Source organism: Punica granatum, chromosome 3 (genome assembly GCF_007655135.1).
Source record: "Punica granatum isolate Tunisia-2019 chromosome 3, ASM765513v2, whole genome shotgun sequence".
Taxonomy (NCBI): Eukaryota; Viridiplantae; Streptophyta; class Magnoliopsida; order Myrtales; family Lythraceae; genus Punica; species Punica granatum.
Window position 1 is genome coordinate 2,627,779 of NC_045129.1, and position 23,424 is coordinate 2,651,202.

Sequence of the window (23,424 nt, forward strand, 5' to 3'; positions counted from 1 at the left end):
TATGGCAATTATTCGAGCGATTAGTACCAAATCTCTTGTTTCATGCATTTTGATTGGTACTTCCTCACGCCACGTGGCGAGATAGGATCACCCAATAACTTTTCTTAAATAGTAATTGTCCTTTCTATTCCACTTTTTCTCTAATATGACTCTTTTTTCATGGCATCTATAATTCACATATATATTGTTATAATATATTATATGCGATAATATAGATGCCTTGCAGTACTTTTAACTATAGAATTTTCAAAAATGTTTGGAGAATCACTTGAGCTATATATTTGCTACATATTTGATCATATACTTCATGATATTATTCCATCTATGTAGCTGCTGATAAAAGTTAAAGATATTTCTTTATTAAAGAAAATCAATATTTCCTTACATATAACGTGATGTATCTTTTTAACAAGTTTATTATATATCATATGTCTAAATCTAACAGTTATAAATTGTAATTTATAATCAATAAAATATTTTTATTAGATATATGACTATTGTTAGTTGAATTTCACAAATAAAGTTAAAAGACATACTACTAGATCATATGTATTAATACTCATTTATTTTTTTGGTAAATAAATACTTGTTTGTTTTATAATTATCAAAAATTGTTTAGATATTAAACTTTTCTCAAGTTTCCAAAATATTCTATAACATCAATATCTAACAAGAAAATAATCACTCAATTTCAAAAATTCAAAAATTCAATAAAAGTCTATATTAAAGATAGTCGCATGACTACATATCTTTAATGCTAATAATATTTATGTGGACATTACATTTTAATCTTAAAAAAATTTCAAGACTTTCGAATACTATATACATAATAAAATATTCTTAAAAAGTTTTAAAATATTATGTTATGTCAATTTCTTTTAAAAAAATATTCATGATATTTTCAAAAAATCGTAATTTATTAAATATAATATCATGTAATTAATAGTATTGTATCAAAAAATTAGAAAAATATCTTTTAAAATTTTCTCAATATAGTTTAATTGAGAATTGTAATTAAAATATAAAAAATCTTAGAAGACAAAGAAAATCAGATCTTATCATAAAATATTTTTTAAAAGTTATAACAAAATAGTTTTAATTATAAAATAATATCATAATTAACAAATTAACAAAATCGAGAAAAATTCATTCAGAAACTGAACATTCTTGGATCATCTGGACGGGTCCACCATACTCTTAAGCCTGCGTGTTGCGCGAGTAAAACGTGATGTCTTTTTTCTTTTAATAGTTTTATTATATATCACATGCTTAAAGCTAACAATTATAAATCGTAAGTTACGATCAATAAAAATATATTTTATTAGATATGTGATTATCGTTAGTTGAAAATCAACAATAAAGTACGCAAAAATACATAATTAGATCACATGTATGAATAATCCGTTATTTTTTCGATGAATAAATGCTCATTTTTTCAAAATTATAAAATATTATGTGGATCATAAAATCTTCTCAAAAAGTTTCAAAAATATTCCGTTACATCAATATGTAATGAGAAAATAATCATTCAATTTTGGAAATTCAAAAATTCGATAACGCCTATATTAAAGATAGCTGCATGACTACATACATAAGACACACACATGTATAATATATATATATATATATATATATATATACTTACTCTAATACTAATAATATTTCTATAGATATTAAGGTTTTATCTCAAACAAAAACTCAAGATTTTTTAATACTATATAGATAATAAAATATTCTAAAAAGATTAAGAATATTCTATTATGTCAATTTCTTATAAAATATATTCATTTTATTTTCAATAATTTGTAATTTTTTAATAATATTTTGTAATCAACAATATCTTATCCAAAAGTTAGAAAAATATTTTTTAGAATTTTCTAAAAATAGTTTAATTGAGAATTATTTTAAATATATAAAAAAATCTCAGAAGACGAAGAAAACCGGATCTTATCATAAAATATCTTATAAAATTACAAAAATCATTTTTATTAAAAAATATCAAAATAAAAAACTCAAAAGTTTGAGAAATTTTACTAAAAAATCAACTGTTTTAATGCTTTCTGGCCAAGCACGCCATGTCAGCCGCATGACTACTTATCATAACACATGCACGCGAGCATATACTTATTTTTATCCTAAATATTTATGTGGATATTAAGTTTTTTTCTTAAACAAAAACTCAAGAATTTCGAATACTATATAGATAAGAAAATATTATAAAAAGTTTAAAAATATATTATGTTATGTTGATTCTTTTATAAAAAACAAAATATTCATTTTATTTTCAAAAGTTCATAATTTATTAAATATAATATTATATAATCAACAATATTTTGTCATGTATATAGATTTTGCTTATTCTTTCCACCAGTCTAGAAAAAATATTATGAATGGAAGTTTGAAAGAAAAATTGCATCGCTTAATAGAAATATTTTATCAAATATAGAATCATAGATCAAATCAGGCAAAAGCAACAAAAAAAAAAGATAAAAGATTTAAAAAAAAACAAACTTGACAAGAAATTTTTTCAAAACTAAATTAAGAGAATACCTTAGGCCTGGTCAAAAAACTCAGCAACCTAAAGCGCTTAAGTTTGCTGAACATCTCAAGTTGTACAGTTGGTTGAACATCTTATGCAGTGCAGTTGATTGAAAGTCTTCGGACCACAAAGAATCTATAAAATAATCCAATTCTTTTATAATTTCAAAATATTTCACAACTGAAAAATATTTGATCACATTGCCTTCAATTGGAAATCACCCAATATCTAAAAGATTTTTAGGTATTTTCGATTTTTTTAAATGAAATACTATAACAGAAAATAGTGAAAGATTTTTTTGATAATTTTATAACAAAAAATAATACATTTGCACCAATTTTAAACAATTTTCAATAGTTTGTGCCAGAAACGGTACAAAGTGTACAGTTAGTGTTTTTTTTGGATAATTAACCCCATATATAATGAATGAGGAAAAGTAAATTATATTTTTAAATTGAAACGAAGTTTTTAATTTTATTAAATATATAAATATAGATATGTGGACTGACACATTATCTTCTCGATTTAAAAAAATCAATTTTTTTAAATTGTTAAAACATATAAAAATAGATTTGTAGAGCCAATTGTTATTTTCTCGATTTATTGAGCTACTTTTGAAAAACATTTTTTAAAATTCTTATTTTTTAAAAAATTTTGAAAATATAAATATAAACTTGTGGGACCAATTGTTATTTTCTCAATATATTTAACTTTTTCAAAAAATGAATTCTTTTTTATGAAACATATAGATATATCTACTGAAAATATATATATATGTGTGTGTGTGTGTGACCAGACATTATTTGCTCGATTTTAAAAAAAATTAATATGAAAAAAAAAATTATGAAAGAATTGATTAAATAAATCACGTAAAATTATATTTACTTTTCAAAAAATAAATTAGATTTTTTATATATTTATTTTTCATAAAGTAAATCATATCATTTTTTATAGATATAGATACGATGTGTTATTTATATTATATTCTATTCTACATGGTATGTCATAATTAGAAAAAATATTTTTTTCTAAAAAAAACACGTTTTATTTTATGCAACGCACACACTTCACAACTAGTTATAAACATTCTTCAATCACAAGAGTCGAATTCAAGACTTCTATTATGAACAATATGCAACAAATTGATTGAACCAACGCAAGTAAGTAATTCTAGAAAATTAAAACAAGAACAAACTCCAGTAGGTAATTTTTTTTATGTATAATTTGATTTTCCCTATTTCTTCGTTTTTTTTGTTCTCTCTTTTGCAAAAATAATAATGACCGATACCGATTAACATTGAAATTAGAATCACAAGAGGACACCACCGCAATATTATTGTCCAAATATAAGGAAATTTTAGTTAGGTATACAAAGAGATCCTTTTCCTAATCATCATCGCGATAGCTCATTGCAGATCGCACATAGGTGCAGTTCATGATGTCCATGTCAATAAAACGTAGATTGCTTAGTCAATTACGTCCCTCAAGCGCACGAAGATTGTTTGAATGTGGTGAAGAATCATCAAGAGCCAATTAACCATTACATGACTCTTATCAAATTAGTAACAATTCGTATTCGAATCAGGAAAGAAATTTTGAGCATAAGGGAGTTATGTCAAGTGAACCCGGAAAGAACCTATGCTGCTCAAGCTCAAAGCAAGAAAGAACCTCACTTGTGTGGTAAGATTTCCAAAAAATAACCATAACAATGACCAAACGAACCCATCCTTTTTACCTCACCGAACACAGCTGTTTAGAACTTGCCTTCACGGGAATCGGGTGTGGGAGATTTTTAACTTTGATCGTACACAAGGAAGTTCCCACTGCAGTAGATGTCAACACTACACAGAGTACAAGAAATTTTGAGTAATGAAACTTGACCTGAGAGCTCAATTAGAACATCAAACTCCTCCAATCTTGTCTGCTGCTGAAGACCTTTTGAAAGGCAATATCAGGTTGAAGAATTGGCCCTTCAGATGGCATCCCTCATCTGTTTGTCCTCACTGAGACAGAAAAGAATCCAAAACTTAAGGTAGAAGCTGAATATCCATTCTTTTACCGAAAGAAATTGCAGGAGAAAACAACACTTAAATAAGTCTATCGGAAGATCTCAGAAATGTCAACGGAGGATCTTATCATCTCTTATTCACAATGACAACCTTAGATGAATAAAATAATAACCATCCAATCCCATTTTGCATTACAGAAATCTACTGATACAGAGCTATATACACGAAAGAAAACCGAGGTGCTTCTCACTGTATTGGGAACCAACAATGCGATTGGGGTCACCTTTGGAAAAACAGTTACAGGAAACACGCAGGATCTTGATCCATCAAACGAACGGCATGTTGTCTTGTAGTACCGATAGATAATCCATGTCAAAGCCTCCATACACGCATCCAAATATCTTCTGCTAGCAGTCATCAAACCAATTCGCAGAAGGAATCTCCTCAACCCAAATGATCAGCTGAAAACAATTGATGTAATATTATCAGCACACTGTTGTATACTAGGTATAAAATGATCTTCAACCATCATTATCAAATGCGAAATGTCCATCGTCTTCAGTGCGATAAGATGTTAGTCGATAAATGTACATTTTCTTACTTCCTCGAAGAAAAAAATTGACATGATATGTGACTCACCAGATGATCTATTTCGCAGATGAAATTCGCTGGAGCGAAGATATCCAGCTGCTAGAAGGACCGTTTCTGCTGCCAGACCCATGTCCAGGGTTTCCACCTTCAGTAGGGGGTTGAGCTTTCATAGAACTTCTATTTGTGCCACCAAGCACGAATGAAGTAGATGGCATAGCACCAGTGACCTACAATAAGTGTAACAAAATTGACATCAATAGTCATCTGATTTGTTGTATTGACATACTGATTGAAAAATTTCTCAATAAGCCAAAACACCACAGCAAGGTAAAGAAATGGAATTGACGAGTTGAAGAATTCCTTTATTTCTAGTAATATGAACTGATGGGAAGTCTGTAACTGCTCTTAAATTTGGGTTCTTTACAAATTCTTGAATTGTTAGGAGGAAACAATGTTCACTTGCTTTCAAAATCTTAATCAATAATTTCTCAGAGCTTGTTTTGGAATCGCACAAGAATTGCTTCCTAAAATTCGTTTTCGAAAATAAATTTCAAAAACATATTTTACATTTTATGTTTTCAAAACCAAACTCTTTTTAATTGTAACGCCTAGCATATTTTGTGAATTTGACCAAAATTTATGCGCAAAGGGTGGTCTAAGCTCATGTCCTTTGAGAGAAAAGGAGCATTTTTTAACAATTTTACCCTTTAAACGGCTCAAACATCGGATTAACAAAGCCCTCCCCATTGTTCAGATTAAAGTTTTATTGTTGGACTTACATTCTTGTCAAGGGTATAATCTGGACTTGGGTTCTTGTCTGCCACGGCTTTCAACTTCATCGAAAAACCAGGACCAGCAGCATTACTTGACCTCACACGATCTGCCACCTCAGTTGGATAAGATGCATTAACAACTCCTGCAACCAATATTATTGTTGTAATTGTAAGAATACAAGGTCTATCAGATGAAATCTGCTGAATAACTGAAGATAATACAAAGAGACAAACAATCCACATCAGAGTATATTATGTAGGCTTATCACATGAATGTTCTAAATAACAATTGGAAAATTCAATAAGTCTATCAACGAGTCAAACCTTGACGATTGTCCATTTCCATTGGTATTGGACGACTGCTACTCTCTCCAGGAGTTGGCTACAAAAAATGAATGTTACGAAATGTTAGTGAAGAAGAGACAATAATTAATGTATCCACAACATTGGGCAAAAAAATATATGTACCCAAAATAAAGCAAGTTTAGTGAAAAATCTGCAAAGACAACCCCAGTTTACTAGAAAATGCAGAACTGGAGAAGGGATGAAGAAAGAGGAAAAGAAACTGAAAACAATATCGATGCCAATTCTTAGAATTTAAAAATGCTATACAACATGGAAAAGAGAATCTTGAAAAGAGCAGGTTGTGGTGATACTTATTACTTACAGACAATCGGTGACGTCTGCTCTTTTGTGCTTGCTGATACTTTAGTATAGACCAATCAAAAGCACAGTCGAATTGATATCCTGAAAGTAAAAGGTTTCAAAGAGGCAAAAGAAGAAATGATGAGATATTCAGTTGCAAGTCCTATCTACTGGAATGCATCGTACCTTTTTTTTTTTTTAAAGGTTTCATTAATGAGAGCACCAAAAGAATGCAACCTCAAAAAATATACTAAGAGATATGGCACAAAGATGTGTACAATCTACTGAACTAAATATCATCTAATCATGCTCCTATTGGCATCGGTCCTGAACCACAAGTCCTTTGGCCACTAGAGAACCCTCTTAAATGCATTCCAATGAAAAATCTCCTGGCTAGCCAATTGTAAGTACCTTGACGAGTAAATAGTTCACGGAACAGACGCTTTAGAAATCCATAATCTGGCCGTTGATCAAATGTCAAGGAATGGCAATAATGGAAATATGAGGCGAACTCCACTGGATGGGACTTGCAAAGAACCTTCAGAAAAGAAATAATCTCTGGTCAAATTGAATCATAACCACATCAAACTCAGTAAAAAGCACAGAATTAGCCTGATGCGCACCTCAATAGGAGTTGATAGCTTCTTTTCACATATTTTGTCATACTTTTGTTTCTTTGTAGCAGCCTTCAGCCCTTGCCATGGGAGGCTGTCAGAAATTTTTGTCAGTTCAAATACGAGGACAAAATGATAAGTCCACCAGTCACACCACTAAATTAAAAGAGTTGTTTCTTACAAAAAATGACAGCACTGCAAAACTTGCAAGAAGCATACCTTCCTCTCAAAAAATAAAGTAGTACATAGCCCAAAGACTCCAAATCATCTCTCCGGCTTTGTTCTGAGAAAGGACATGAGAGATAAATGAGGTATTACATCTTGGAACAAGTAGGTGAAGAACGGATTTAAAATAAAGCAACGGTAGCTCCACTTTACTCACCAATCCCGAGATGAGTATTGCAGCTTGCATAACGTGCGGTGCCAGTCAAGTTTTTATTCTCCCTTCACAAGCAGGCAGGCCAGTCAAGAATAAACAGAAACTGAAGTCTTAACAAATAGATAAAACTTCCTTCCCAAGGAAAGGTCCTCGATAGTAATAACAATATCTGAAAAAACTAAGAGCTCAGGAACTCACCACCTGATCTAGCACTAGGTGGGTTAATACTGCACGACGTTTTACAGACAAACAACATCAATTGTGGAAAGTTGATTAGTCTAGTCTGAAGAACAAAGGATACCTGTAAGGAATATGGCGGTTTGTGACAGAGTCACGATATCTTTTTGCAAGCCCAAAATCAATAATATAAACCTGAAAAGTTATGCACAAGGTGGATTAACAATAGAAGGTAAGGCCAAGCAAGCACAGAATTACACCCTATATATATGCATGTGCGTGTATACATACAACAAAGGAGAAAACTAAAAAGAAATCATAACTTATACCTGATTCGCTTTTCGACCAAGACCCATGAGAAAATTATCAGGTTTGATATCTCTATGCAGAAATCCTTTTGAGTGCACATATTCAATTCTTGTCAGCTGCAAAACAAAATCACATTAAAAAGAACTCAAGAAGAAAATTATTGACATGCAACAACAAGCAAGAACAAAATTTAATCCCCAAGAGCTAGACAAGTGGATAGGATGCACTTAGAGGGTAGACCACGAGGTCGTAAATACCAACTCACAACAGTCCTCGATGAGGCCACTTATCAAAATATAGTGAGTAACAAAAACTTTCGAAATACCCAATTCGACAGCAGTAGAATAAATTCATGAAAACGTTGCTATCCTGAATAAACATGAATTGAGCTAATGTATGCCACATAGCAATCAAATCGCAATTATAAAGACAGATTTGGAATGCAGAAGAGCAAACCTTTGTACCTACCATTTGATCAGCTAACATTAATACTGTTTTCAATGAAAACTTCCTCCCGCAATACACAAACAAATCTTCAAGACTTGGTCCAAGCAGCTCAAGGACAAGTATATTATCTTCCCCATCAATGCCGGACCATTTTATGCTGGGAATTCCACCTGCATAAATTTTTAAACAGAACATTTACGAAGGAGCAAATTATATGTACATATATACAATCACATACAAATCTTCATTCAAATAAATAAGATGGCACATACTCCCTCCTTGAAGTATGTTGTATAATTTGGCCTCATAAAGCAGTTGTGGATGTTTTGTCTTGCTATTCTCCTAAGAACAAACTCAGAAAAAGAAATGGCAGCTTGTCAGTTGAGATGTAAATTTATAATTAGATGGCAAGATCATCAGGAGAAAACTTCAGAAAATTCAAGGACTTGTTGCAAGAATCATTCGCAGTGAGAAAATGGAAAATTGTGAGTGAAGGGCATTGGCATAAGAACACTTTTCCCATAGTACCGAAACTAAATAAGAATGGGAACAAGCATTGCACACCTCACCATTCCATGATTTTCAACAGAAAATGCAATATGACAAAAATGAGAAGCATAAAATGAATAGATCAACGTATTGAAATGTACCATATGGTTCTTGAAATACAGAGACAAGTTATTCCCTTTCCTTTATCATAAGAAATAATATACTTAGGACGAAAAGAAAAGAATGACGATATCAAGAAGATTTTACAAAACGAGGGATTATTGGGTCACGGCTGAAAGACCCTATTCACCACCACAATTGATCGTGATATCCTCCCCACCCTACTACTACTACAGGAGAGAATCGAATTTTTTTAAAGCTCCTTTCGATTGAGAGCTATGGTGGACTATGGTGGGATATCATTCAGAAAGAAATTTCCCAACTGTATGCAAAAGTTAAGCACAGGGCAGCTCGAGCTTCAGCGACAAAACCAAAGCTTCTTGCAGCCAATCCACACTAAATTGAACGCGAATTCACAAGAATCGGAATCATATCATCGTTCGCTACAACTGAGCCGTTGCAATTCAACTTCCAGTCAAACTTACAATCTTCACGGCGACGATCTCAAAGGTGTCGACATGTGTAGCTGCAGTAACGACAAACATTGAGGCAAGCATCGATCAGCTCAGTGAACACAGCACAAGAACTTCGATTGAGCTGAACAGCAGATACAAAGGGGAAGGCTTGGACTGACCCAGAAAGATTTCACCGAAGGATCCGCTGCCGATCTTGCGGCTGAGCTTGTACTTACGGCCGACGACCCGTTCCATTGAGCTGGAGCTGCAACAAGCCTCGATTTTGACTGCCCAGAGAGAGGCAGGGAGACAGGGAGAGGGGGGGAATGGAAGAAAAGCGAAGACTTTTGGGGCTTTTTGAGAATTTTCGAGAATTTTCTAAAGCTTATATTTCATCAGAGAAGCAGAGACCACGAAGGAGAGGCGGCCTGAGAAAGGAGGACGAAGAGTGGAGAGAGAGAGAGAGAGAGAGAGAGAGAGGAGTGGGGAGACAGCGAGACGACAGAGGGATATACCTGGGAGAGAGGAAAAAGGGAAGGGTAGTTTCGAGATTTTGTTAGGTGAGGATTTATTGATTGCGGCTCCTCGTAACGGTAACAGAGCGAATATACGAGGAAACTTAACGGAAGCAACAAGTCGTCGGTCGGACGGTTGACTTCTACAGATAAAGCTGACATTACATTGGGCCTTCGGTTTTTGGGTTGGTTGGTGCAAATAACGTGCCGGAAATCGAAACTTCAGTAATTCGATTGATCTAATCTTCTGAATTGAATATAAGCTTGTACGGATTTAAACGCATCTTCAACCCAAGAAACAAAATTCAATTTGTTAGATGATAAAACTGAGGTCTCGTATAAATCCTTTCATTATATCTAGTGCGGTTGGTTTGTGAGGCAATTTGCTTTTTACTCAACTACCGAGCAAATTGATTCATCCACAAGATTTCTATTCGGACCAAGCCAAGATGACTGAGTCAATATCTTCGGATTGTCCAAAATGAGTTCAATCCTACTAGGACCAGAATCGGGAGGACAGATCAGAAGCGACCCTAACCAAGGAATTGCCGTTCAGTTCCACCTGCGTCCAATGCAGAGTTAAACTCGATGCATGAACTTGCTCTTCCAGGTTTTGTTCTTCCATCTGCTAGGGCCGATTTAGTCCAAAGAATCATTCATGGTACACTTGAAACGTATGTCCTACTCGATCTCATCCAACGGCGGAAGCATGAAAGGTTTTGCCAGTTCCAGAAGGATACCCTACCAAGTAGAATGATCCCAAATAGATTAAACAGAGACCAGCTTACATAAACCTCAAAAGCTCAACCTATCAGACAGTGAATAAAGCTATCATCGCTTGTAAACAGAAATATATGTAACATTCACAGCGGGCGACCCGGTTTGAACAAAAGATGGAGACAAGTCAGTTTGGTGTTTATATATATCATATCATGTACATCTTTATCAAAAACTTTGTTTCTTCGCATTCTACTTCCTGATTAACTAAATCTCAAGCAGCAATTCCATTCCATGATTTACTTCCTTCCCAGTTCAACGGAGTACACCAGTGGCATAAATTTTGCAAGGCCCCAAAATTAGATCATAGAATGCTACTGATCCCATTCCCCCAAAATAACCTCTTCAGTCGAGAGACTCCATCTTCATTACCTTGAGAGCCAGCTGTACATGGGAATTTTACTGCATGTTCATTTGTAGAAGGCCAACACCGGTCTATTAAATCCTGTTTTTGCTCCCGATAAAGCCGAGGTTAGATCCTCCACAGTTCTAAACCCAATCTGCAGAAAGGAGCATCACTATCAGCAATATAGAAGATCATAAAGAAAAAGTTCAGATAAACCGTATGGAACAAAATTGTCCAATACCTTATCCAAAAGAATTTCCTGGAAATATTGTGGACGGAATATAATTCTACTGTAGTTTTTTGCTGTAGTCTGCACAATCCAAAAGTATTTGAATGTCACTAGCTTTTCTCTACACAGGCTAGACAGGAAATCATAAATATTATCAAATGAGCTTCTGCTGGTAAAAAAACATGGAGTAAACTGTACCTCAGACACAAGGCGATTTTGTTGGTAAGAACGCCAAGGTTGAGGTTCCAATACGAAAACACCACCCTGTTCAAGGTAGATGCAATTTATAAGCTAGTTTTCAAGTTATATCCTATATCATTGCAGAGATAGGAATAAGTACATTATGGCCAATATTATCGTATGGATAAAAGAGCTTGAAAAAGGCTTTGGTCCGAGCAACTTCATTCGTTGCAATTTTAACATTTTAGCACTAAGTACTTCATATACAACCCATCAAAAAATTTCTATTGTGGGATGCGATTGTTCTATACATATTATTGTAAAAGTAAAGTTTTGTATGGGAATAACCGACCTTTCTTTTATTTTTTGGCCGTAACCAATCTTTCTTTTCTTGAAACTGCTTGTTAACGACAAATTATGATATGCTAGAAATGCAACCAATTTTTACAGGTAGGGTGTCGGGGAAGTATACCGGTTGAAGAAGTTGCCAAACCTTCGAGAACAAAGATATCAATCCTTCATCACCCCAGTTCAAATGAACCCACTTTGTAACACTCAAACTGCAGCAAGAAAAAACATGCCTTGGCTGTTGGACAATTGGAGGTTATCAAAGGTTGCAAATAAGACAATAGACATGACATGAAACAACCTTATTGCTCAATGCTATGACAGACTGATAAGAGCACAACCATCCTAACTAACAACAGCAACAAGTAACTTACCATAGAATGGTATCATAACGTGCAGACAGTGGATGCCGACTCTCAACGAAATTCTCGTGCTGGAAAGAGACAACAGTAGAAAGATCTTTGCTCTCTCGAGGCAGGTCATCAGAAGTATTTCTGGCCTCCTCATCTAATGATGAATTAACAATTTGCTCAGGACCATTTGAATTCTCTTCGGACTTTGGCTCTGAAGACTTTGTACAATTCTTCATATTGGCTTCCATTTTCACAACTTTCCTAAGGTTCCAGTGAGCGTCTTCAATTCGATCTAAGAAATGAAAAAGAAATTACATATTCAAAAAGTCTCAGACCAGTGAATTATAAACTGTTATTCATTATCGTGTTATTTCACAGGAAGATAAGTCTTCGAAAAGCATATCAATATTATCAAAATGGAGGCAAGCATGATGCATGGTCCCTTACACAAGACGCTTGGCTACAACATCACATTGTTAAAAAGGAATGAGAAAAGAATAGACTGGAATTCAGACATAAAATGGTCCCATTTAGCAACGGAGATTCCATTTGAAAACAGATTTATTCTCCAGTCAAACAAGGTCAAAGATTTTACCTTTGTGCATGCGAGAACAGATAGTACAGATATATATAAGAATTTGCTTGGAAAACATGTATTGCATTTAATTCCAGCAGGGGCCAGAGGCAATTCTAAATACACGGACGACTTGATGCAAACCTAAATCTCTAGACGATGCCACATCAAAATGTAAAAAGCTTACGTGAATCAATGTCAATTCCAAGGATGCTTCGGCAACCAAACTTCTTTGCTGTACACAACGTAAAGAAAGATATCAGCTTTGGTAAATAACATCAACTGCAGATGAAGGATCGAAAGCATGGCCGAGATAGCTGTACGCACAAAAGGACTTGCTTTCACGGGAAAATGCCTCAAAACACAGAGAACATAGAGACCATGAAGCAGCAATCCTAAATGAAGTGAACTGAAAGGTCACAGTGCAAATACCGATATGGATAGTGATTATTCCGTTGTTGCAGCCAATGTCGAGGCAAGTTTTGCCCTCAAACCACTCTTTCTTCATAACCTTCAACCGAGGATCTTCGTCCAAGTCATGACCAATCTGAAAACAAGTAATGCAAAATCTTGAACGGAACGAGATAACAACAAATAGCCCCAAACTAAGCTGAAAAGAGGCCGACAACTGACAATCTGAAACCGTGGCAAGCTCTGCTCGATCGCTCAAACTGATGCTTGCTCACATTTCCAATGTAAATGAACAGAGAGCAGTGAAGCCACTTACTCGGTAGCCATAGTAGTTCCTGTAGTTCCCGAACGGCGCAAACTCCTTGCGCTTCCGCTTATTCTTCTTCTCCTTCACTTCCTCCGCAACTTGCTGCCGCTGCCCCCTCTCCTCCGCCGCACCGTCGGCCACAACTTTGTCTTCCTTCTCTGCTTCCATGGCCGAGCTCAGCCGGTCAAACTGCAACAGGGAAGAGGTGAGGTCTGCTAGGGTTTTGCAGAGCCCTGCCGAGAAGGAAGAAGGAAGAAGGAATTGCAGGTCTGGCAGTACGGAGACGAGTTTCCCTCCCCTTCTTCGCTCTCTCCCTAACGGCGAGCTCCGGCACTTCTCCTCTTCTACGCAAATTTACTTATATTTATGGGATAGTCCAATACTTACGTAATTTACAATTCGGTCCCTCAACTAATGCAATCTGGCCAATCACGTCCTATTATGAACGGGAGAAATATAAAGGAAGTCCTAAAAGTTTAGGGCTTGTTTGATTTTAGGATAATATTTTAGAATCACAATTCTAACTTAACTCTACCCACTACAAAACAAAATAACTCATACAAAGTCAAAGAGTGGGCCTCATTTATACCACTTTTTTCCACAATAAAATAACATAACTCATACAAAGTCAAAGGGTGGGCCCCATTTATTCCACTCAAAATCAAAATCAAAATCTGATTTTAAAAATCCTACTATGAAACCAAACGCAACCTTAGCGTTTTTATCGATCGAGTCCTATAAGTTTTACTTTAAATTTTTAGTCCTATAACGTTTGTTCCGTCAACACTCTTTGTCTATATCATTATTGAGCACTAACGGTTGATGAAGGGGAGTTTGACACTATTAAATATTTTTCAAGTGTCCATTATATATACACGTGGAATTTAAAACAATATTTAAAAGATGATTTCTAAAAACATAACATAAAAAAAACAAAGAAAAAGGAAAATCAGCCTGAGCCCCTTGTCGGGGCTAGGTTATTGCTAGTAGGGGTGTGCATGGGTACCGGGTATACCTGGAACCGGTCGGAAATTACTTATTAGAGTAGGTTCCGAATAGCTCGTATTGAAAAATGATAGGTTTCGGGTATTAAAATCAGGAACCAGTGAAAATCGATTTCGATTTCGGTTCCGGTTCCTGCTTACAGGATATTCGGAACCAGTTATTTATTAAAAAAAAGAGGAAATAGTAAAGTTACCGGCTCCTCTAATGAATCAGAACATAGGCATTTTGTTGTATGTAATCGTATTATGGATATTTAATTTTGTCGATGGATTGATGAGATTTTTATTTTTTTTTGTGGATTAATCTAAATTTGATTGATATTCTATTTGGCATGATATGATATTTTCGATTTTATTTAGTGAGAAAAGAATTTACAGGTTCCAACATAGTACCCGGAACCTGTGGTATAATACAAGTTTCGGGTAGATTCCAGTTTCAGGATTCAACAAGGTAGTGTCCGGTTCCAAAATCTTGGAACATGTCCCTTACAGGATAGGATTCGGGTATCGTGAAAAATATAGGGTACCCGGAACCGATCACCCATAGTTACTAGCGAGGCCTCATCAACGGCCAGATCTTAAGCTTTCCGACTGACCGGAAGCAGGTCGATGGACGGAGAACCGCGATTTATGCATGCTGCACTGACCGGGTGCTCATGAAGGTCAATTATTGATCGATCCAAGTCCCTGAAGCTCTGAATGAGGACTACGTAGCTCAAGCACCAGCAATTACGATTCTCTCTCCCAATCTCAATATTCTCCCAAGTAACCATCACTCACTTGCAGCTTTCCCTTCGATTTCATCACCTCTATACATGCATCATTCAACTTTTGCTCCAATTGCCGATTGATTTGCAATTTGACCAATTTCTCTTGTTATCTACGTAGTTGATTCTTGTTGGGATTTAGACTTATTGAGTATTCAATTGAACGATGAGATGAGCTGACACCTTCATGGTTGATTGCCGACCTCATCCCTGGCATTGGGGATCGCCAGCAAGGCCCCCATCCCGACAGCAACCAAGCCCCATTTTTCCTTAATGTTACGCTTTTTGAAAACATTTTTAATATTTGTATATATTTTACGTATTTATTTAATAGACACCTGGAATGTATTTTAACGGTGTTAACGTTCATGTCATCAACATTTGAACTAAAAGAGTTGATGGAGCAAACTTTATAAGACTGAAAAATTCAAAGTATAACTTATAGGACTTGATTGACAAAAACATCAAGGGCTTGTTTGGTTTATGAATACAATTTTAAAATCACAATTTTAATCTAATTCTACCCACAACAAAATAAAATAACTCATAAAAAGTCAAAGAGTAGGCCTCATTTATACCATTTTTTTCCACAACAAAACAAAATAATTCATATAAAATCAAACGGTGGGCCCAATTTATACCACTCTTTTTCAAAATCAAAATATGATTTTAAAATCCTACTATGAAACCAAACGCAGCACAAACTTTTAAGGCTCCGTTTGGGAACGGAGTTTAATTTTAGAATCATGATTTTGATTTTAACTCTACCCACTACACAACAAAAACACATGTTTTCCAAATCAAATTTATAATACAATCTCATTTGTCCTTTTTCAGAATCAAAATCAAAATCAAAATCAAACTCTGTTTCCAAACGCACCCTAAAACTTTCACTATATTTCTCCCTAATATGAACTTCTCTTTTCTGGCGTCACGTTTCTTCGCCAGTGGTCCAATTAGATCAGTCCATCACTGCCGATTATGATTTGTCCCGTACAGCCCACCGATCGAGCCATAGGACTCAGATATAAAAGAGCTGAGTTATACAAGTATCACAATCGACGAATTCCATCCGGAAATTACAAGAGTACCTGAATTCCGTCAGAAGTCCAAAGCCGACACACTACGGCTGAGGAAGATGATAAAACTAGGAATTCATGATCATCACGTAAAGCTCAAGGCCTATGACTGACCAAACAATAGGATTCGGGTAGAAGGGAGCTGAGAATAGAAGAACACGGGAATCTCATCAGAAGTCCAAAACCAACATGCGACAGCTATGGAAGATGATAAAGCCAGAGGATCTCTCTCTCATCGTAAATAGCTTGGCTTACAAGTTACAACAACTCCGAACAGAGTCCCAAACTGAGATATACTTTGCACGAATATCTTGTTATGAAACAGCTAAGGAAAAGAATAATATAACACAGTAAAGTAATGTTGTTGTGTATGTCCCATAACTACAGTTAATTAAGCTAATGGGTAAAACGGAAACCTCCTTCACTATCGCCACGAGCACGACTCCTTTAACTACAAAACGGGATGTCTTTTGTTTTGTCCTTTTCTGAATTTTTTTACAAATTTTCCCGCTGGGATCGCTCCCCAGAGGATCAGTCCAGCTTAAGGATCTCGATATACACATTGCACATCTCGAGTGATCTCCTTCAATCTCACTCCAATTCCTTCAGGAAGTCGACATTATCAACGAAAACCTGAGAAAGTAGAAGCCATATCAAAAACTCGAAGATTGATGGTCACAAGAACCGCTAAATGATGAAAATATATCACTAATATATTGATCTAACAAGTTTAAGCTTTTAGAACACCTAGACTTTCCAAATTTTTGTTGAGCAGTAATTATACACAGATATTTCCCTAACACCAACAACAGCCATCTGATAGCCCAAGAATTGAGCAATTTTAGAAGGGGTCAGAGATCTCAGGCAAATGAAGGCATCAATTATAACAGGACTTGTAAGCATATATAAGTGCAGAAAATAAGTGATTAATGTTATCGGTGAAAGTGAATTCTCATTCACTCAAGATCAGGAGTTAAAGCTACTGAGTGCCTCACGAAAATATATTCTTAGATCTCATACCGTTTTCCAACCATCAGGATCCAAGCACGCTGTGATCTTTGTGTTGATACCAGGTAATGGTCCAGGTTCCCGGGTAACCTTACCACCATAGAGTTTGACTGCCTCCGCTGTTTTATAAACATCATCGGTGCCAATAGCAATCTGCCAAGAAGCAAGAATCAGTCCCCACGTACCTTGTCTCGGATGAGAAATCAAGGTTATGTTGAAAGAGAAGGATTTAATACTGCATGTTAAGAATATTGAATAAAGTAGGTTATAATAAAACGACGCATGACTCCGAAAACATCACTTTCTGTTGGGCAAAATATCCAACCGCTGATATTGGATGTAAATGTTATGAGGTCCTCACATGTCAGTGAAATTGCAGGTTACATGATTAGCCATTGACTAGTCTCGAGAAAGAACACAGTCATGGCTTATTCCCCTTTCTGAATGGTGAAATTTCACAGAAATTCACAACCAATAATACTAGTAGTTCAACGATATGAGAAGATGGTAACATCAATTCTGTACCTGAGCGTAGGCATTTCCTTTATCATATTCAGTGACGCCATAATTATATGTCAACTCCAACACAGCATTCTTATCTTCAGGCCCATATCCCATCATTGCTATAGTATACTACAGAAATGAACACGAGGTATTGTAAGTAAACTATATTCTGAGTAGCTTAACTAATGGCAACAAAATCTTTTTACCCACTAAGATTATGTAGACAGAAATGTTACAGGCAAATGCATGTTTAATGCTTTTCTTCTGATGCTCCTGGAAATTAAACCAAGAGCATTGTTGTATATACTATATTTACCAAAATCCCTGATCACATATATCTCATCCGACCAAAAGTAGACTCTTGAACAATGAATGACATTTAGTTACCTTGTATTCTGGGTTATCTCTCTTACGAAGAAGCTCCATACCAAATGCCTGAGATACAGAAATGCGGTTACTATACAAGAAAATTTCAAAGTAGGGACATTATAGATGCAATAACAAGCAGCAGAGAGCCCAAACAAGTCTCACCTTCTCATAGAAGTTTATTGATCGATCAAGGTCACCTACACGGAGCATTACTTGACAAAGGGGCTCAGGAGTCGGCGGTCTCTCCAAAAGTTCAAACTTGTAACCATCAGGATCTTCAATAAATGCAATTACACTGCTGCCACCCTTGACAGGACCAGGTTCACGGGTCACTTTGCCACCTTTAGCCTTGATGAGTTCCACAGTCTTGGCAACCTAGTCAAGTGAACATGCACAAGTCAGTAATACTCAAACAACTTCAAGTACCAAAAATTTCAATACAGGGTTCATACACTATTGGAGCTAACTGCAGATTCCAACCAGGAACATGATCATCAAACTAGGTATAAGAAAACTAGTCACAAAAATAAATATGGGGAAATGATTATGCAACTAGGCCGTTCCTTTGCATAAAAGATCATCTAGTCTGTAAGGTCCTAACAGGAAGTTTATTTCCGGTTGCCTCATCTGCTTCCTTGAAATGTTGTTTCTTTTAAGTTAGTGATAATCATCGATGAGAAACATTGGCACATAAAGTGAAAATTATATGTCACTACTCAAAACAAAACACAACAACTTGAAATATTCATACTTACATCCTCAACTGCAATGCCGAAATGACCAAAGCCAGTGCCAATGTCATACTTGTCCACTCCATAATCTGGTACAGATCATTGATTGCATGAATATTATCAAAAAGAACGGACAGATTTCCCGACAAAAATATGGAAGATGTTTTTGTAGGATTATGTTCTTAAGAAAAGGACATTTATTCATGGATTTCAAAAGATCATTAAAAATAAAAATAACATATCAGGAAACGTACTGTATGTGAGTTCAATAACAAAGTGTGAGTCTTCAGGCCCATAACCAAGAAAGGCATTTGTGTATCTTTCTTCAGGTATGTCACGTTTTCGCAGCAGCTTCATTCCGAGGCACTCCGTGTAAAATCTGTCATCAACAGTGAGTTAATCTTAATCTTAGTTTAATACTGAGGACAACAAAAGCACCCCTTTTTCATCCTGATGCCTACTTTATGGTCCTGTCCAAGTCCCCCACCCGGTAGACAACATGAAGCATTCTCCTGTTATCCTTCTTTACCCAGTCAAGAAGGTTATCTTGGCCTGCAGCTGTGCTTGCTTGTGCCACTCCTCCTGGTGTGCTGGAAGCAGAGACGTTAGTCTCTCCTCTCAACATGCTCGAAGCCCTAAGACCAAAGTTCTGTGACTGCAGGACCGCTGAGTAAAAAAAATATGTCAGCAGAATCTCAAGCTACTAAATCCTAGAACGAGCACAATTTCACTGTAATCCGTAAATTGTTCCATCGCCAAATTCCCAACATGTGATGAAGTAAAAGGGTGGTGGAACAAATTTGGACCAGGATTTGGGAAGCAGGAATCAACTCAATCATGAAACCAGTGGTTAGTGCACCATCAATCCTTAAATAAACAGAAGGAAAACTGATTTTTCGCCCGATGAGAAATTATCACTGTCCTTCCCACAGAACAGCACAGTGCAAAGCACCAATAACTCATATAACTCCATGAAAGAATTCAAAGTCCTTCCAGCACCAGTAGCTCTAGATTAACTAATGTGGAACCCCACTGGCACCATTTTTGCAGAATGTAAGTAGGGAAAAAAAAAAAAAGGCAACGTCCTTCAACCCATTGACTATGCAGCTGTTCTCAAAGGTAGTAATTACTCCAATCAACCAACGGGAGCATCAGTACTGAGATCGAAGCTGCAGAGCTGAAATCAGTCACTATACAATTAAGCACAGTTCATTCGACTATTTGGATGAGAAGTGCAGCAACCCAACCACAGGAATACAGGAAGATAGCTTCAGAGTGGCCGAGAATCCGATCGAAATTCAGAAGAGGAGAGACTCACCGCTGCCGAGATGAGAGAGAGCAACTCTCCGGGAAGGGGTGTAAGGGAGACTCAGCCGAGGAGCCGAGCAGAGGGACGAGAATCTGAAGGAGGAGGATGAGAGGGAAGGCCGAAGTGAAGAGGCCATGGGTATTATCCTCACCATTTTCTCCCACTCCTCTCTATATCCTGTTCCCTGAGCTGCTCCGAGCTCCGTCAATGGCGCCTCTAGAGAGAGAGAGAGAGAGAGAGAGAGAGAGAAGAAGTGATGATAAGTTTTTGGGAGAGGGGGAAGGGGTTTTGATTGGCTTTGCGGAGTGGTGTCGTGTGAGTGAGAGAGAGGATTCTGATTCTTTGATTGATCCTATCGCCGTACACTATTCATTAACAACCGTTTCTGCCCGACATACTTTAGCTTCAAATGTTGACATTCCGTCTATCCTTTATACTTTTTCATAATGAAAAAGTGACGAAAAAGGTAACGCCATCCATAAATTTTTCGTAACGGAGGCTAACGAAATGATATAAATGATAGACGAAATGTCAACGTTTGGGACTAATTAATGACAAAAATTTACCAAGAATAAAAACGATTACTAATGTATAAGTGGATGGCGACAGTGATATTCTATACATACACACTCATATGCCTGTGTGCATTTATGTGTACACTGTATGTCATGACGAGGTTCACGAGAGAATGAGAATGCGATGCCCCCGGCCTACATGCTTGCTTTTGAAGTTAACACTGTCTTGTGCTCATTCTATCGCTTGGGATACCAGTCCGACCGAATATTTGATATCGGGTATTCGTTTACCCAGCACTTTATTGGATTCGTGGCTTAATCGGAATTTTTGCTTGGTGCCGGAGTTGTCTTGTACGTGATCAGCTGTCTGTCTAATTACTCGTGTCTAGCGTTCCATGAATTAGTGGATGAGATTACGACTGAATGCGTGGGATAACCGAGCAGTCTTAGCACTGAAAGGGTTGGATTTGCCAACAAATTAACACCATCTATCATCATGTATTGAAGGCCAATTATGGGTCATTGCGACTGGATCGATGGCTGACACTCCTACTTATGGAGACTGCACGTGAACATGGGCATGACCATGCCGTGGTCCTTTGGGGCGCGGGATTCGCATGTAGCTCGGCTCGGTTCATGAAATGGCCCCATCGAGTTACATATCACGGGGAGGATTCGTTAATATACGCAGGAGAAATAGAGATCTAACTATTTTGATTCACTCAATTTCTATGGCAGTAAGTTGAGACCTCTCACTCCAAAGCATACCATACCATTCAACAGTTCTTCTGGCAATTCCTAACCAAACCCTTCTCGCCCTTTCCTCCTCTCTGTTGCTATTGTCACTGCTCTGTTCTTCCAAGCCACATGAGGCTCCATACTCATCTTTCACACTCTCATCGCCGAATCTCGAAACACCTGTTATGTCCGACATCGACCTCCTCTGGAGAGTTTCGGTTTCTGAGGATGAAGCGCAGGCCGCCGTTGGGATTGGTTTTAACCTCGACTCACGTCTTCCATTTATGGCCAACTCGAACAATCTTCTCTTGTCCATCCCCTCATCGAACTTCAGAACTGGATGCTTGTTGTTTAAGGAAGAAGGGAAGGATGATCTGTTGCTTGACATTGAATGGATCATTTCAGAATTTAACAGCAAAAAGTCCAAGGAACTCACGTCACTCCACCGGTACTTTAGTGCGGCTTCGGGAAAAAAAATCCGGTGGTTGAACCTGTGGAAACCTTTGGACTTCTTCCTTTCGCTCCGTCCTTCGTCATTTCGTCACAAGATCATCTTCTGGAAGCTGTTCCCTACTACCCCTAAGAATCTGGAAGACACGCGATCCTCCTCTCTCTCAACAAATATCCCCGCATTCGAGTTTTCTTGACCGTCTGTCCCATTCCATGGCCTCTTGGCATCATCCATGTCAACGAGGATTGAATGCTCGGGACTAATTTCAATCTTAGCCCTGCAAAGAGGACAGTTTGAGCGGTTCTCGAGCCACCTATCTATGCATTTAACATGGAAAGCGTGCTTGCACTTTGGCAACAACCTTAAAACCTCAACATCCTCGAACCTGGACAGGCAGACCGAGCACTCTAGCCCATCTTTCAATCCCCTCAGCAAAGAGAACTGAAACTTAGGGAGGGACTCGATCACAGCCCTATCAAGACCGGAGAAAGGCAACATTGATTCGGTAACTGTAATTCCCATCGGATTGTTGTTATCATTATTATGAACGAAATGACCATCAATGCACCAGCCCTGCAGGAAGCTTGAATGCAAGAGGAGGAACCAGGATATCATGAACGCAAAGGACACCACTACCACGAAGATAGAGAGAGTTGGCGTAAACTTATAGCCATCTCTGTCTGAAACAGCCGATTGCGAGGCCTGCTGTGCGTTGGCATGGAAGAAAAGCATGAGACAGAGGAGTGAAAGGATTGGACTGGCTCGATCCATATGGAGATCCGGTCGAGAATGAAGGATTTGCAACTGAGAAATGACAAGAAACCTTGTGTCTTGTTCTTCTTTGTTAAGTGTTTTGTAGGGCCTCTAATGATGTATTCTCTGCCTGGACAAGGTTGGATTAATCAATCATCTTATGGCAAGTTCATGAGAGTCTGAATGTCGAGTTCAGAGACTTCAAATTGCTTCCCAATTACAGTGATAGGGACTGAATTACGGACAATATATACAGTTTTCCTTTCCATACAAGGTCTCCATTGATGTTTCTACCAAAAATGCCAAACCATACCGAGACCTTACCATTTTCCAGGAAAACTACACGCACACTGGCAAACGGTCCGTGCTTAACACTCGTTGCAGTTCTGTCCTGAGTTATGGAAGAGGAGAGAGCTTCTTGATATCGAGTTGCAGTTCTGTATTAAGTTATGGAAGAGGAGAGAGCTCCTTGACATCGAGTTTGCAGTTCTGTATTAAGTTATGGAAGAGGAGAGAGCTCCTTGACATCGAGTTTGGACTTCGACGCCAGTATGACTCTGCAGGAAATCTTATTCCCATCCAAAACGACCAAATTTCTGCAGACTATGA

The 23,424-nt window shown here is 36.9% G+C and overlaps 4 protein-coding genes across 6 annotated transcripts; all 4 read right to left on the reverse strand.

The window, feature by feature from the left end:
* Window positions 1-4,048: 4,048 nt before the first annotated feature.
* LOC116199671 (casein kinase 1-like protein 3) lies at window positions 4,049-10,038 on the reverse strand. Of its 2 annotated transcripts, XR_004155581.1 has the most exons (16): window positions 9,727-10,038; window positions 9,578-9,618; window positions 8,756-8,825; window positions 8,505-8,653; window positions 8,057-8,152; window positions 7,852-7,922; window positions 7,554-7,615; window positions 7,391-7,454; window positions 7,181-7,265; window positions 6,969-7,095; window positions 6,580-6,659; window positions 6,237-6,294; window positions 5,919-6,055; window positions 5,188-5,366; window positions 4,832-5,009; window positions 4,049-4,542 (listed from the first exon to the last, which is right to left on the reverse strand). XR_004155581.1 is itself a non-coding variant. In XM_031530130.1 (15 exons), the coding sequence occupies exons 1-14, from the start codon at window positions 9,800-9,802 to the stop codon at window positions 5,196-5,198; spliced, it is 1,287 nt and encodes a 428-aa protein (XP_031385990.1). In that variant the 5' UTR covers window positions 9,803-10,038; the 3' UTR covers window positions 4,608-5,009; window positions 5,188-5,195. The 2 variants fall into 2 exon arrangements, 1 of the variants encoding a protein (XP_031385990.1); XM_031530130.1 differs by lacking the exon at window positions 4,049-4,542 and having other exon boundaries at window positions 4,608-5,009.
* Window positions 10,039-10,375: 337 nt separating this feature from the next.
* On the reverse strand, window positions 10,376-13,927 carry LOC116199672 (probable RNA methyltransferase At5g51130). Of its 2 annotated transcripts, XM_031530132.1 has the most exons (9): window positions 13,597-13,927; window positions 13,302-13,416; window positions 13,057-13,104; window positions 12,317-12,587; window positions 12,067-12,154; window positions 11,613-11,678; window positions 11,427-11,495; window positions 11,212-11,339; window positions 10,376-10,803 (listed from the first exon to the last, which is right to left on the reverse strand). In XM_031530132.1, the coding sequence occupies exons 1-8, from the start codon at window positions 13,753-13,755 to the stop codon at window positions 11,250-11,252; spliced, it is 906 nt and encodes a 301-aa protein (XP_031385992.1). In that variant the 5' UTR covers window positions 13,756-13,927; the 3' UTR covers window positions 10,376-10,803; window positions 11,212-11,249. The 2 variants fall into 2 exon arrangements, with proteins under 2 accessions (XP_031385992.1, XP_031385991.1); XM_031530131.1 differs by lacking the exon at window positions 10,376-10,803 and having other exon boundaries at window positions 10,861-11,339.
* Window positions 13,928-16,927: 3,000 nt separating this feature from the next.
* Window positions 16,928-20,665, reverse strand: LOC116201498 (probable lactoylglutathione lyase, chloroplastic). The gene is made up of 9 exons (XM_031532758.1): window positions 20,368-20,665; window positions 19,511-19,715; window positions 19,304-19,428; window positions 19,074-19,138; window positions 18,481-18,693; window positions 18,337-18,384; window positions 17,971-18,078; window positions 17,458-17,598; window positions 16,928-17,070 (listed from the first exon to the last, which is right to left on the reverse strand). The coding sequence occupies exons 1-9, from the start codon at window positions 20,510-20,512 to the stop codon at window positions 17,029-17,031; spliced, it is 1,092 nt and encodes a 363-aa protein (XP_031388618.1). The 5' UTR covers window positions 20,513-20,665; the 3' UTR covers window positions 16,928-17,028.
* Window positions 20,666-21,591: 926 nt separating this feature from the next.
* Window positions 21,592-22,833, reverse strand: LOC116199432 (putative RING-H2 finger protein ATL12). The gene is made up of 2 exons (XM_031529777.1): window positions 22,260-22,833; window positions 21,592-22,139 (listed from the first exon to the last, which is right to left on the reverse strand). Exons 1-2 carry the CDS (start codon window positions 22,831-22,833, stop codon window positions 21,592-21,594), a joined length of 1,122 nt encoding a protein of 373 aa, XP_031385637.1.
* Between the last annotated feature and the right edge of the window lie 591 nt (window positions 22,834-23,424).

Excerpts from the sequence above, each read along its gene's own strand:
- LOC116199671 (XM_031530130.1), bottom strand. The coding sequence starts at position 9,802 with ATGGAACGGGTCGTCGGCCGTAAGTACAAGCTCAGCCGCAAGATCGGC. Across the intron at positions 6,660-6,968 it reads TGAACTATTTACTCGTCAAG|GATATCAATTCGACTGTGCT; the intron begins GTACTTACAATT and ends TTTTACTTTCAG. Across the intron at positions 6,056-6,236 it reads GGAAATGGACAATCGTCAAG|GAGTTGTTAATGCATCTTAT; the intron begins GTTTGACTCGTT and ends TATTGGTTGCAG.
- LOC116199672 (XM_031530132.1), bottom strand. The coding sequence starts at position 13,755 with ATGGAAGCAGAGAAGGAAGACAAAGTTGTGGCCGACGGTGCGGCGGAG. Across the intron at positions 11,496-11,612 it reads AAAATCGCCTTGTGTCTGAG|ACTACAGCAAAAAACTACAG; the intron begins GTACAGTTTACT and ends TGGATTGTGCAG. Across the intron at positions 11,340-11,426 it reads AGGAAATTCTTTTGGATAAG|ATTGGGTTTAGAACTGTGGA; the intron begins GTATTGGACAAT and ends TCCTTTCTGCAG.
- LOC116201498 (XM_031532758.1), bottom strand. The coding sequence starts at position 20,512 with ATGGTGAGGATAATACCCATGGCCTCTTCACTTCGGCCTTCCCTCTCA. Across the intron at positions 19,139-19,303 it reads TGTTATTGAACTCACATACA|ATTATGGAGTGGACAAGTAT; the intron begins GTACGTTTCCTG and ends GATCTGTACCAG. Across the intron at positions 18,079-18,336 it reads GAGATAACCCAGAATACAAG|TATACTATAGCAATGATGGG; the intron begins GTAACTAAATGT and ends TCATTTCTGTAG.
- LOC116199432 (XM_031529777.1), bottom strand. The coding sequence starts at position 22,833 with ATGGATCGAGCCAGTCCAATCCTTTCACTCCTCTGTCTCATGCTTTTC. Across the intron at positions 22,140-22,259 it reads GCCATGGAATGGGACAGACG|GACGGAGCGAAAGGAAGAAG; the intron begins GTCAAGAAAACT and ends GAAATGACGAAG.